The sequence below is a fragment of the Grus americana genome, chromosome 21 (assembly GCF_028858705.1).
Source record: "Grus americana isolate bGruAme1 chromosome 21, bGruAme1.mat, whole genome shotgun sequence".
In the NCBI taxonomy this organism is placed as follows: domain Eukaryota; kingdom Metazoa; phylum Chordata; class Aves; order Gruiformes; family Gruidae; genus Grus; species Grus americana.
In genome coordinates this window covers 4641139-4655181 of record NC_072872.1, presented here as the reverse complement: position 1 = coordinate 4655181, position 14043 = coordinate 4641139, and the positions used below count along the sequence as shown (strand labels likewise).

At 40.7% G+C, this 14043-nt stretch overlaps 2 protein-coding genes across 15 annotated transcripts in view; one reads left to right on the top strand and one right to left on the bottom strand.

Annotated features, from left to right (window-relative positions):
* The window catches only part of PIK3CD (phosphatidylinositol-4,5-bisphosphate 3-kinase catalytic subunit delta), a 65428-nt gene extending 58991 nt beyond the window's left edge, over window positions 1-6437 (top strand). For all 11 annotated transcript variants that reach the window (XM_054849684.1, XM_054849681.1, XM_054849683.1 and 8 more), the window contains 3 exons: window positions 143-288; window positions 539-671; window positions 1257-6437. In XM_054849684.1, coding sequence (XP_054705659.1) covers window positions 143-288; window positions 539-671; window positions 1257-1394 — 417 coding nt within the window. In that variant the 3' untranslated portion in view covers window positions 1395-6437. The remainder of the gene's footprint in view (window positions 1-142; window positions 289-538; window positions 672-1256) is intronic.
* Window positions 6438-6551: 114 nt separating this feature from the next.
* Window positions 6552-14043, bottom strand: part of CLSTN1 (calsyntenin 1) — a 40295-nt gene continuing 32803 nt past the window's right edge. For all 4 annotated transcript variants that reach the window (XM_054849695.1, XM_054849693.1, XM_054849692.1 and 1 more), the window contains 6 exons: window positions 13702-13928; window positions 13119-13289; window positions 12368-12513; window positions 10730-10865; window positions 9851-10035; window positions 6552-9179 (listed from right to left, as the gene is read on the bottom strand). In XM_054849695.1, the coding sequence (XP_054705670.1) occupies window positions 8985-9179; window positions 9851-10035; window positions 10730-10865; window positions 12368-12513; window positions 13119-13289; window positions 13702-13928 (1060 nt within the window). In that variant the 3' untranslated portion in view covers window positions 6552-8984. The remainder of the gene's footprint in view (window positions 9180-9850; window positions 10036-10729; window positions 10866-12367; window positions 12514-13118; window positions 13290-13701; window positions 13929-14043) is intronic.

Below are 14043 nucleotides of genomic sequence, written 5' to 3'. Positions count from 1 at the left end.
CCAAAGGACTGCCATGGGAGAGGTAATTTCTCCCTCCCAAAATCCTAGAGTCAGTATTTTTTGAATACAATAACTGTGACAAGAACTCAGCACTGATCAGCTAAAATAGATACGAAACAATTTTTTTCTTCCTTATTTTCAGCTGTTCCATATTGATTTTGGTCACTTTCTGGGGAACTTCAAGACTAAATTTGGTATTAACAGAGAACGAGTTCCTTTCATCTTAACCTATGACTTTGTGCATGTCATCCAGCAAGGAAAAACTAACAACAACGAGAAGTTTGAAAGGTAAGTGTTAGCAGTTAAACTTGACTTAAGCTTTTTAAGCTCTGAATTTTCAGAAGTTATTTCCACCAGTGGTATGTAGCCTATAGCTGACAGCTGTCTATACACACAAAAGGAAATTATTATTTACCTGTTGGAGAAGGTGAAAAAGCTTAGTAGTCATCAGCGCAGACAGCAGATGACCTAGTCATGTTTTATAAAATGGTATAGCTTGCAGTCTTCATTCCTTTGCCTCATCTTCCTTTCCGAACAGATTCAGGGGTTATTGCGAAAAAGCCTACATGATTCTGAGGCGTCATGGCCTTCTCTTCCTGCACTTGTTTGCACTGATGAAAGCTGCTGGCCTGCCAGAACTCAGCTGCTCTAAAGACATTCAGTATCTAAAGGTAAGAGACACAGACCCCAGATACCGTTAAAACTGAATACCTGATCTTGTAGCTCAGGGAGGAGGAGGAGTTCAGTGTGGAAGGGCATATTTGAAGCAAACGAGCTCCAAAAATCACAAGCAGGTGTCCATTGTTCACATGCAGGACATCAGAAATGCCAGATACTGGTGTTTAGATACAGCTTCAGGTTCTTCAGCCCAAAGGCAGTAAGTACCTTGTAGAAAGAACCAGCTTGCAGTGAAGGAGACAGAGCTCTTTAGTTGTGTATGGTTTCCTGTTCCCAGCTTGCATCTTAAATGCTACCAACCTAGCCCTGGCCAACTCAAAGTAGTGTCGTACAAGAGCACTAAAAACCTACTGTTTCCCTATTCCTAACACAAGAGTAAGATGCATCTATTTATCAGAATGAAAAAACCTTGTGCAACTACAGTAACTATTTAAAACAATTAATGGCTACTCATTTCCTACTTGGTGCTCCTTTCAATGGAGTAATTTCTCAGCGAGTAGACATCTTTGTAGTCAAGCAGTTAATTGTTCAGTTGCACTTTCAGAGAGGCTATGCTGATTTCTGCCTCTCACCTTCAGGATTCCCTAGCTCTTGGGAAAACAGACGAGGAGGCACTGAAGCACTTCAGACTGAAGTTCAATGAAGCCCTGCGAGAGAGCTGGAAAACCAAAGTGAACTGGCTGGCACACAACGTATCCAAAGATAACAGACAGTAGAGCAACATCAGCCTGCACACTTGCTGCAAGAGAATGTAATACCTGCACTGAGTCCAGCAATTTGAGACAGGTTTTTAAAGACTGATGAATGTTGCCAGGATGAAGATCCCGCACCTGCATTCCCAGAGATCAGACATTTCTGCATGACTGAAAAACTGTTGGACTGTCATCAGCCACATAATCACGTCTGCTGTAGATCTTTAGGGAACAAGGGAGAGATGTGAGGCAATAAAATTACAGCAGACAATGAAAGGTAGGTAGATGTACTGTATCCTTAAGAACTTAAGCTTCAAATACAGCTTCTCATAGAAGAGTTGAGACAGTTGTAACATCCTTCCAGTGTGTTAACGTGTCCATTCTGTCTTGAAAATTCAGCCGAACACTGAGAACGTACTATGCCTGTAACTCCTACGGCCCATCCTTCTAGGTCCCCACCATTACAGCCGAGAGGCATTAACTTCACCATGCGATTGCTCCTCCTGTCCTGTTTCAGTGTACATCAAGGCAGGTCAGCTCAAATCACCACTGAAGCTGACTTGGACAAATTTTTTACTCTGTATTGTGACAGGGTAAAAATATCCATGTTGTCATATTACCTTCTCTCTGCTACAGAGGCTAAAGTGTTATGAAACTGAACTGGAACCCATCTAGTGCTGTCAAAAAAACTCATGCCAGAGGAACAGGCTTGGATTGACCGATGGGTTGGGTATTTTTGTTTGCTTTCCCAAGTCAGACTTTAGTTGAGCCTCAAGCAATTCCTGGATTTCTGTGTTTATTCTGTTTTTAAGCCTGAAAACAGTAAGATCGCACTTTCAAAATTGGCATGTACCGTTGGTTGCTACATGCACCTCCTGTTGGGGTACATTAGAGCTAGTTTGCCACCTGGTTTCCCTGTAATACGTGCACGCAGGGCACTGGCCCACTCCTACGTAATCACCAGGATCCAACACTGTAGTTCCAGTGTCAGCTGGGACAGATGGTACCATTCTGTGCCTAAGTTACTTGGCCAGTCTGCCTTCCTGTGTGAGGAGAGAGGCGTGCCAGATGAGCAGGTTTAACACTGAAACACTTACTCACAGTAAGTAGCATCTCAATTCTCATCATCTTGGAAATTTATTTGCTATTCCCTTCCACATTCTTCCTCCTCTCAACCATGGTACGCGACTCTGTTATTAGAACTGGTGTGCAAAGACTGTGTGTGTCTGTATGGGGCTAAAGAGCGAGCTGCCGTCATCTGTGCTGGTACCTACATCCCGACAGTGTCTGCTCCAGCCTCCTCCTGTTCTCCCTGCTGCCTGTCTCCTTCCCAAGCAGAATCTGTCCCATGTCCCACAAGGTGCTGTAATGAATCACGTATTCCTACTCGTGTCATATTTTTGTCTCTGGCTAGTGTCCTCACCCGGTGAGCAGTTCTGAGCGCTGGTGGTGCACAGGGACAGATGAACAGGAGCCACTGCTACCACGCAGTGCCTCACGTGAGCGTAGTGAGGTGCATCAAGCAGGCAGCAGCCTATGGGTCATGCTGGAAGACAGGTAGAGTAGCGTGGTCAGTACCTGCTTCCTTCAGCAGTTCCCTAGGGTGCTTCCTTCTGTTTCCCTGTGTTCTCCACAACATCTGGTTCCTATGGAGGTGCTATATCATTCCTGCCTTTTAACGAATAGCGTAGTCTAATTTTTCAAGTCACCCCTGAAGCTGAATCCTGTACTTGATTTGTATGCCCTTAACTAGGTTGAGCAATTTTCTTTTACTCACAGAACTGTTTTTTTTTTTTAAACTTTTACTTACTCTTAATGATGTTAGGTTAAAAAAAAAAACAAACAGGCATTTCACATCCTGTTTCTGAAGTCACAAGAGATGCATGTATTGTCAAATGATGGACAGTTCTCATGTAAATTTAGCTTTCACATCTGGTTTAGAATGCCCACAAAACCAGCGAGTTTAGGCCAGAGGCCGAACTGGCCTGTTTATTCTTAATAAATGAGATATAACTTTGATTTGATGGTAGTGTTTTTATATCCAGCACAGAGATAGGTACCACTCATTCCTGACTTTCAGCTCTCTTTATACTTTAAAACCAGGTGCCCCTGTACTTTAAAGAATGCTGCCTTATACTGGCTGTTCAAATTCACCTGTTTGTTTTTTTTAAGGACAAGTTGAAATATATTTGTTCTTCATCAGCTATATAGCCAAGTTAACACTGCCTTAAAAAAGTAACTTCTACGCTAAGTAGAAATGACCAGTAGGCAATATGAGATTTGGTCAGTGAATGCAATATGAAACCCCTTTACTAAACTTGTTACCTTTACGTACAAAGGGAGACTAGCAGATTATGATTCAGTGATACACTGTTGCTAATTTAAATTCTGATTTAAAGTACTTACTGTTTCTTTTCATAAAAGATGTTATGCTATGAAGTCTATTCTATACTGTTTAGTATATATTGATATAAACCAGGTGGCCTCTCTCAGAGCACCAGTTACTAGAAGAAACAGTGATATAGCAGACAGCTCATTTTAACTTTATATAACCCTTGGAGACCCCCCCTTTTTCTACACCTTCCAACTGATGCTGTTGTGATGGCGAAGTAGCCAGAATATTTTGAGATAGAATGGCATGTAGCCTTTCAAGTGATCCAAATTACTTATTAACACATTCCTCTGTAATAGTTCTTCAGCATATTGTTTAAAAATAAGTAATACTGAGAGTATATTTGCACCAAGTAATTGGTTTTGCTGTGTGTTATAGACCCTACTTGGTTAGCTAGAACTGAAAGCTAGCTTCAGGTCTGCCTGTAACTATGCATTCGACCATAACACTAGAAAAACAACAGTGGGATACATGCACACAAACTGACCTGCAGGAAACAAAACGCCATCTCGAGTGGAGCCAAGCATTCTACAACTGCTGCTGCTTCCAGAGAGCAGGCTAAAAGAAACTTCCTGTGGTCTGTGAGCATTGTCCTCTGTGAAAGACGAGCTCTCTGCAATATGCTAGAATATTGCTCGCTGTTTTCTTGAACTGAACAGCAGGTAGGGGTGTCAGGTTTCAAATAAGATCTTAAAACAGTGAATCCGTATTTGCAATTACAAGTATAGCATTATGAAACTGGTCAACAAATAACAAAAGTAAACCATCAGACAGGGGGGCTTTTAGCTGCTTAAGTATTCATAAGGATAATTTTCCTTTCCTGTGCCTGATTATATAGCCTCATGCTTCACAGGCTAGGAGGATGCTGGGTGTCACAATTTAAATTAGGAGTAGGAAGATGCTTGTATCTCTTGCATCCAGTTAAAAATTCCATTACCGCAAGGACTTGGACAAACAAGTTTCCACAGGGTAGCAGATTACCACACGTCAGCTGCTCTGCCACAACTGACAGCGAGTCTGTGCTTTCACAGCAAGATGCTGCTGCACACCATCTGATGACTGTTGCTTACTATATCCCCCCCCAAAAACAACTGGTCACATATGTACTTCCCAGCTAATATGATGCAGGACTAATGCACACAGTGAATGTCTGGTAAGCACCTGGTTTGTGCATCAAACCTTTGTGTCACCTACCCTCTAGGATGATGCTCTTACAAGGTTCCACCATTGCCATCTTTTGTAGTTCGAGGTTTTATTTTTTTTAAGAGCCAGATTTGTGGAGACCACGCATTCTGCACCCAAGCTTCATGGAATATATAGAAAATTTGTGGAATAAAGTAAGGTTGGCAGAGATCCTGCTGAAATACCAAATAAGAAATGCAAAAAGGAAAACAAGCTCAACGCTCTAATGGTTGTTTTGATATTTGAAGAAAATACTGCAGGACTTAAGAGCTCTTTGCATGCAAATCAGACAGTGAGAAAACAGTACTGGACACATCTAGATCGCTGCTCCCTCAGGAGCAGGAGGCAGACAGTTACTAACCCTTTGTGTTCCCTCCCCTGGGGTGGTAAGCCCAGACCCTGCTTGCAGAGTTCCTTTTGACCACACAACCTTGCTCCATTTTAGAGACTACATGAATATTGCTATTTCCTTCCTTATTTAACTAATTTACAGAGCAAAAAGTATGTAAAAATATCAGGCCACATGCAGTCTTGAGATGCACTAAACCCACAACCACCTCATGAGTGGCTTGTACATTCTTGTGGAAGGGAAGAAACATACTACAGTGTTGTAAATGTCAAAGCAATTCTCTTACATCGCCACAAACTGGGAATCCAGGATCCTGCCTGTCATGCTGCAGCAAGGTGCTCTTACCTAGCAGTTTCCTTACTCCCTCTTAGGTACTTGGGTTTGCAGGCTTGCCACGGTTGCTACGTTCAGCTGTTGTTCTGGTAGTGTTTCCAGAAACCTCAGGCCCTAATATAGTTCCAGAGAAGTACAAAGCAGCAGTGGCTCATGTCATCTGTCCTTCAATTTGAGAAGTGCAATAAAACAAAGTTGTATCAGCGTAAACTGCAAGAACCGAGCAATTCCAAAGGTGTTTCTCAATCCAGCAGAGTTTTACAGAGGTTACTTAGTCTAGAAAATTGACTTACCTCCAAGTAGTAAAAATACCAATGAGTCATCAAGTGGACCTTCTTGCTTGTACACCACTGGAATAGCACCTTGAATGAAGCTCTGATGGCTGTGTCAGGTCAGCAAAGAGCCTTTGACTCCAAACTTACAAAGCAGCAGCTCACCTGATTGTTTTCAGTAAGTTGAATTGTACTGAAGATTGAAACTTAAATCACTTCCAAAAATATTACGTTTCACTATAAAATAATATATAAATACGTAGCTTCTGATTTTGTAAATATACTCAGAGCGATACCCCTTTCTATTTCTATTTATTTAGAGATGTTTCTGTGATTATTTTTTAACTCTGTACAAACCAATTGTGCTTATTCTGTTGCCTTTGAAAAAAGAAGTATTTTTTTAAGCCAAACCACGGTTCTGTAAGAAGAGAATGTTTACATGTTTAACTTTTCAGTTGCTTTAGGTACATGTTTTGTAAGTCAAAAAAATAAAAGATTGGTAAGTTGTTCACAAATGCTGCCAAAGTCTTTCTATGTTTGAGACACCAACAAAACCAAAAAACACTCTTCTACTGCCACCAGCAAATTAACACACAGTTAACAGAACTTGATTCAACTTTCATCCATTCAGGAAGAAATAAATGCAAACAACCTTTAGAACCAGAAATTTATTGTAGCTTATAGACTTTCCAAACTGACCTGTTACCAATATACACATCTGAAAAGTTATACCCACAGTGGCTACAAACTGCATCAGGACGTTTACAACCTTTCAGTATCACCATTAAGTCATGATCAGTTTTGGTCTAAAATACAGCAGCTACAGCAACAGTATATGGAAGGATAAGTCTTCTACACATTAACACAGGACAACTGTCAGACATAAGTTAAAAGTTTCCCAGTTTACTTAAAACTAGCAGTTATATTACCACGTAAGTAGTCAAAACCATTTCCCCATTTTAGAAATCTAAAATTTTACATAAAAAAAAACAACCCCAAAAAACAATAAGCTAGTTGTGTGGGTTCTCTTCCCTGCTTCCAGGTCCATCTACTATTGTAAAAGGCACTCCACAGTCAAGCGTTACCCCGGATAAAACCCACCGTTCGATCCCATTACGCACATCACTAGGTGAGAAAAGGTCTGCTCTGAAAAATCAAAACTCTAGAAACATTTGGATCAATCTTTATCTTTTATCCCTTGGAATTATGACCCTCTGTGCCTCACCCTTTGGTTTGCTTGCTGCTCCTCTAGCACACTTCCCCCCCGCGCAACGGTTCCCTGCTGTGCGCTGTCGGCCACCAACCAGCCTGCTATGAGATGTGCGGTCTGTGCACCTCCAACACAGGCAGACTACAGACAGGATCAAAAACTGGGACTTTGCTTACCATGCTGAGGAGTGAACGGAGTCCTAGTCTCCTGTTACAAGCAAAACAAGTTACTCTTTTTAATCCACCTCCAAACATAAAAATCAAGTAAGCAGATATTCATTATTCAAGGCTCTGCGTAAGATCAAATAAAGTTAAATAAACAAGACCTGCCTTACAAAAAACTAGCACTCTCCACCGTGGGGTCATAACTTACTTTTCGTACCTTTCAGCTATTTCTAAGAAAGTCCTTTGCAATTCCAAGTTAGAACTTTGATTAGAAACAACCAAAATCATCTGGACTTGGAATAATATTAACAGGCTTCCCAAGATTTTCTGGGTGGGTAATTTATGCTATAGTTTTCACCAGCAGGAAAACACAATTACTAAGTGTAAACAAAGGCTTAATACACCAACAGTCCAAGTTACTTGTACAAGGGGCTACAGGGAATGAGCAGGAGTGTGTTTATTAGAAATGGTATCAGCTATGCCCCAAACCCTCCCACTGCCAAATCGGAAAAACCGAACAGCCCAAAACCCCCAAATACCTATCTATGTAGGCCAGCAGCCAAGGTGCACAGGTACACAGGGCTCAGGCTTTCCAGCGTCACTTACCGACGTAATAATCAACTAAATGGATAATTCACCCTGGCAGCTGTATGAACAGACCATCACTGTGCTACAAGCAGCCTCACTGTAATTAAAAGGAGCTGTGGCAACACACCACAGCAACAGCACACCGATTTGCCCACCATCTGAGTAGTGTTTTTTCCCAATAACTTAAAAGCCCTTATGCCAAGACTTAATTGGAGGGGAAAAAAAAAAAAGGAAGGTAAAGAAAAAACAAACAACTGTATTGCACAGGGCAGCTGAACCTCTGCAGAGGTTCCTAAAGCCTTTACAATTTCTCACAAGCTTGTCTGGTCCCTCTGCAAAAATAAAGGAGAGAAAGGAAAAGGAAAGAAAAATTAAAGAAAAAACAGAGCGGGGCATGAGCAAACATGGCAGTCAAGGCCAATGACACTGTATTACTGAAACATTTACACTAGATAACTGTGCCCGTGCTCCTGCTGCAGTAGTATGAGACTTGTAATATTTCATGCTTCATGATTTTTTACTTTAGCATGTTTTAAACCCCAATCCCTGTTTTCACTACCACAAATGACATAATTACATAATTCCAATATATTTACAAAATATTAAAAAGTCTGTTAATCTTCTACATATTAACCTCATTCTGCCACTTTACACATGCACTAATTTGGGGAAAAAAAAAATCTACAGGCTGAAATGAGCAGCTTTACCCTTTGTCAAGAAGCAAACTTTGCATCTTTTGGAAAGAGAAAAAGGAACAAAGCCAAGTTTGTTTCACTGAGCAAAAAAAGTTCAGAAATTCATGTGCAATGTCTAGAGATCTGTAGAGTCACTTAGCTGAGATGACATGAAGAAAAAAGTGCAAGGTGGTTCCTCACATAGCGTAAAAAAAAAAAAAAATCCAGTCACTGAGGCATGGCTGAAGGAAAAGAGGTGCTAACTACAATTCTAGGAACAGCATCAGGAACTAGCTGACATAACACACTGGGATGTGTGGGGGTTGAATCTACTGGCCAGAATGATTTTTTTGTTTTGTTTTTGAACACCATGAATCCTTGGTAACAATGGAGTGTATTACAGCAGAGTCCTCTAGAGCAGAAACATAAAGACAAAGGGAACAGCTCGAATCAATAACTGAGGGTAGAGTCATCCCATTCCAGCTGTTGCTGTCTATTAACATTCTGTTGGTCCTCCTCCTGCTCTCCCTCCTCCTCCTCACTGCTTTCAGACTCTGCACTGGTGATGTCATCTTCTTCTCCATCTTCACTTTCTTCTTCCTCTTCCTCCTCTTCCTCCTCACTGCTGTGTTGATCCTCGTAAGTCTGGTTAAGACAGAAATTAGCTGTTGATACCATACTGGCCAAAATTCTTTTTACTCTCGTGAGTTCAGGCACTAGGCACTATATTGAGAAGGAGCTATTACAGAGTCCTTCCTGGTTTTAGATGTTCAGCAGTAATTAGGCAAGCAGAAAAGAAAAAGTAGTGCTCTTTAGAATAGCTTTGTAATATTGCTATCAATCCTGTCACTCTAAACAAACAAATTCTGAGTGTGATCCAGTCCTTCACGTTCTACTGGAAAAGGATCTTTCAGTAGGATCACACAAATTAGCATTAAGGTTGCACATCTTTCTTGTTCCCGATCTTCTAAAAATTCAGATGTCAACCACAGCAGAAGGAAACATCATAAACACAGATGTTTCAACAATAAATTCTTGCAACCAGAAAAAAGCAGATCCCGGTTAAGGTGGCGTACAGCACAATAAACACTACTGTTGGAGACTGACCTGTAAAACCCGATTACGTATCGTGAAGCTATAATCCACACAAGATCCCAAATATAACTGCTCTTGGCATTTGTCACTTCGGCGCATTCATTAAAAACTCACAGTTAACGTCTCTACATTCTGCAGTTGGTTTTGCCCCACTACTCCGTCCACGTACAATCATACCCATTACAGCACCTTTTTGTGAAGTGCCAAGACACCAGCTTTACCTCCATGGGGTTCACAGTGATGGTCAAAGCAGAGTCGTCCCAGTCCATCTCATTTTCCTTTCCAGTATCCTGGTCACGCATCGTTCTCTGATGTGCAGCTCGGATTCGGAACACTCCCAGAATAATCATAAAAACCAGGAAACTGACACAAACTACAATCACAACAGTTGCTGTGCTTGGAACAACTGCAACAAGAAAATAAAAGGCATTTCTTAGAGGATACTGATAAGTATCTCTTAGTCCTTTGTTCCCATCACCTGCAAGAGGGAAACACCGTTATACAAATATTATATGTAGCTACACAGAGGCAGCTTGTCTAAGGGCACTTAAAAAGTCAGTTGGAGATTAAGAACTAAAACAATCCTCAAGTATAATTACATCAATCTGAAGGACTGACAACACATGGAAAGCAGATTCCACCACACACAGTGACTCCTCTCTAAAATGCCTATTTCCCTTTCTCTCATGTCCTACACCCATGCCAAATTAAAAAAGAAAGGACAGATACCACAACTCATCAGGGGAATAACGCTGTGATTCTTCCCTCATACCATTCAGAAGAAATACTGTCCCAGTTCCTCGCAGTCCTTGATCCAGGTCTTACAGTCCCCTCCAAGACTCATACACCTCCCATTTCCCAATGTACACACCCCAACAGAAAGCTCTCCAGCTGGCAGGAAAAGCTGTTTTATAGATCTCTTGTAATCCAGTCCTCCCTGCCTGAGCAGCAGCAGAACGTGACCGAGTAGCTGCTCAGATTGTTAGTCTAACACACTGGTTTAAACACTGGGGAAAAAAACGTCTCTGCAGCAAGAAGCCTCTGTGACATTTTAACGCCAGAAAAAAAAACAGCTGAACTTCAGTGACATTAATTCTTACCTGAAAATGGATGAGGGTTAGCTAAGTTGTGACCAGAGAGATCCACAAATGTATGATGCACTGGATGAACAAATTGTGGCTGTGCAGCTATGTGATTAGCATGTTCAACGGGGTTAGCTGTGTGGATAACATTCACCTAGGAACAAAAATTAAATGTTGAACTCCAGAAATGCAATAGTTTACTTCTGAAGAGATAGAAAGAAAAAAAAAATAATTAAAATAATCTATTTCCCAGAGCAGGCATCCAATTCTCCTTCAAGACAGCAACAGCTTGTCTCAGGGGACAAATCATGCCCATCAGCAGCTCCTCCTATGTTCCAATTCCTTGTCACAACCCCCTTCAGTTTCACAGCTCTCAAATTTGTTTTAGTTAGTCTGGCAGGTTTGTGTACAGACACCAGTATTTCAGAATAAAACAGATAAAGCTACTTTGTTATCAAATTTGGTAGCCAGCCATTTTAATCCTGAAATAACAGTATATACAAAGATATATAGCACATTAATTACATTTTCTTTATTCCTATCTTTTCTTATTCTGCCATATATCTTTAGCTAACACTAAAGAAAAAGATATGTATCACAGTCAAAGGGTTAAGAAAAAAATAGGCTTTAAAGTTTAACCCACACTTAGCATAGCTGGCTTTCAGGTACAACTGCAAGCTCATTATTTGCACAGCATATTTCACTTTTCCTTGCCAAACAAGCAGAAGTAAATATACCTCTCCCATGGTGCAGCACTGTGATACAGGGTATCTGACAGCTGCACAACAGGAAGAAAGCACGTTTACTACGAACAGGGAAAACATTTGCAGTTCAACAGTTTGGTAAGAGCCCAACTCAAGCTCACAGAATTTCCTCAGGAAACAAACTCACATTACTCAATAACAAAATTCCTATTCTGCAACACAAGAGGCTCCCCAGCCCACCATAACCACCCAACTAGTGGTAAATACAATTAACTTTATTGTCATCCCTTTGGTCAGCTTTAAAATGTAGAAATTCAAGCTCATAGCTGAAAGATGCAGAGATACATGACAGTTCCTCTCAATACAAGTAATTTCACATTCCAGCACCTGAAATTTTAGTGCCCTTTATGTTTTCTTCTGCTGTACTTCCATATATTTGATATAAGTGTACTAAGTAATAAGTAACCTGTATTCTACTGCAGAGGAAATGCAATTTTAGCCTGTCTGTACTCTTACATAAGCCCTTAGTATCAGTGTTTTAAGCATCACACAAGCAAAACAGTAAAGGGCCCAGCAAGTTCATTTGCAGAATCCTGAAGTTACACATGAAGGCCACTCAAGTTTACTCTTTATTTACTAGTTTTTTGCTAAATTAATACGCTATCTATCCAATTCAACCTTTTCGCCTTCACGCTTCCCTTTGCCATGCTACTACTTCTACAACACAACAGTTTCACCTCTGTTTAGGCAGCCATATTTGAAGCTAAAACGTAGGATTAAGAACACATTTATATATAAACTACAGCCTGAAACACATACGTTTACTAATATTTACTTACAGGACAAAAGTCTAAATAATTGATCAATTATCTATCAGTTCAAGCAACAACTTCCGTCCTCCTAGCCATCCATGCTCTAAAACTGCCCAGAGTGATCAGATTAGCTTACATACCTCCACCTTAAACTCATTGCTGACATAGCGTCCATTAAGCTCAGAACAGACTAATTTGAACTTTCTGTCAAAGAGAGAAACAGTGTGCCAGTTTCTGTAGTGTATCAGATGCAGAACTTCTTCATAACTAGCCATAGTATCAACCCCTGTGGAGAGAAAGAAGTAAAACAATAACTTTGCAAAAGACTAGTACATCATCATATACTCGACAAATATTCCTCCCTTTCTTCAAGTAAGTTCTCTTGGCTGACAGATTTTCGGTTAGTAGAAAAAAGGTAAGTCCATAGACACACACCTGTGTGGCCCCACTGAAATTCTGTGGATTGATTTTGCGATAAAATCTAGACCCTGTTAGTCTTTAAAGGGATTTTAGAAGCCTTTATTCTGAATACATAACATACTCTGGATATAAAATAGAAAGGAATGATGCACACTCCTAGGCACTGGATTATCTGTGCAAGGAACAAGCCTCTTCTGGGGCAAAGTGTACTTCATTTCCACAGTCCAGAGGTAACTGGCAATTTGGGACATAAGAGAAGAACAGAAAGGAGGTTCTAGAATGACGTATTTTCTAGAATCACTGCTTCCCACAAAATAGTTGTAACACCTCTGGCTTGAAATTCTTGACAAAAAACAAATACAAAAAAGTATTTGGAGTAAGGTGTTACAAACCATCTCTCTAGCACACTGTTCCCATTACCACTGTCTTCAGACCCTTCCTACAAAAAAGACCAGAAGCAGTAACCCTTACCTGTGATTATCATGCCCAGGTTGGAACTACTCATCTCAATGCCTTTCTGCTGTAATCGTGTCATGTCAATCTCCAGGCTTTCTTGTTCCTGATTTAGTTCCTCTCCCAGCACTGTCACCTCACACGTATCCAGGTTATGCATGATCTCTTCGGATACCAAAGACTCTTGTACTAAAAAAAAAGCCAAAGAGGCAAGCAGAAACAAAGGTTAAGTAGAGAAGAGCCCAGGAGCTATAAAATGTCACATGAAAACTCAATGCTTCTTCCAGAACAAATATTAAGATCTGAGCCTGAAAAAAAGCAAGTATTCATGAAATAATGATTAAAAAACCCATACAAAATACAAAAAAGGGATATTTACATGAAGATAATAGCCTGGGCTTACTACCATTTCCAGGTAAATTTTTGTTAGCCTAGAGCAGAGTATCTACACCTTCTCACACAAGATACACACCCTTCTTTTCCCCTACTAGATTCTCTTTTAATAGACAAATCCACATCTCTCTGCAAGAGGAAGATCCTCCAATGCGATGATTGAATGGGTTGAGGATAAGCAACAGTCCTAAGCAGAAAATGATGTTACCTGTAGGATCTTCATCTCCATCTCCCTCTGGCTCCACCTCCCGTGAAATGGTGCTTATGATGCGAAGCTCAGGAAAGAGGGAAACACCTTCAGAACTCTCAAACTCTGAAGCAGAGCGGGCAAAGTGGTTGATGCCACTAAGGCTGATTTTTGGTTCCTCTGGTTGCAAGACCATTACATATCCCTCCACAGAAGGAATGGAGACGCAGGCCTCGTCGTTGAAACATCTATGAGATACAGAAGCAGTTTTGCACAATCAAGGAGGCTCTTTGAGAGGGAGGCACAATTATGCAGAGTAATTGCTTTATAAATATTTAAAAAGCTCTGTCTCGGACCCAGGAG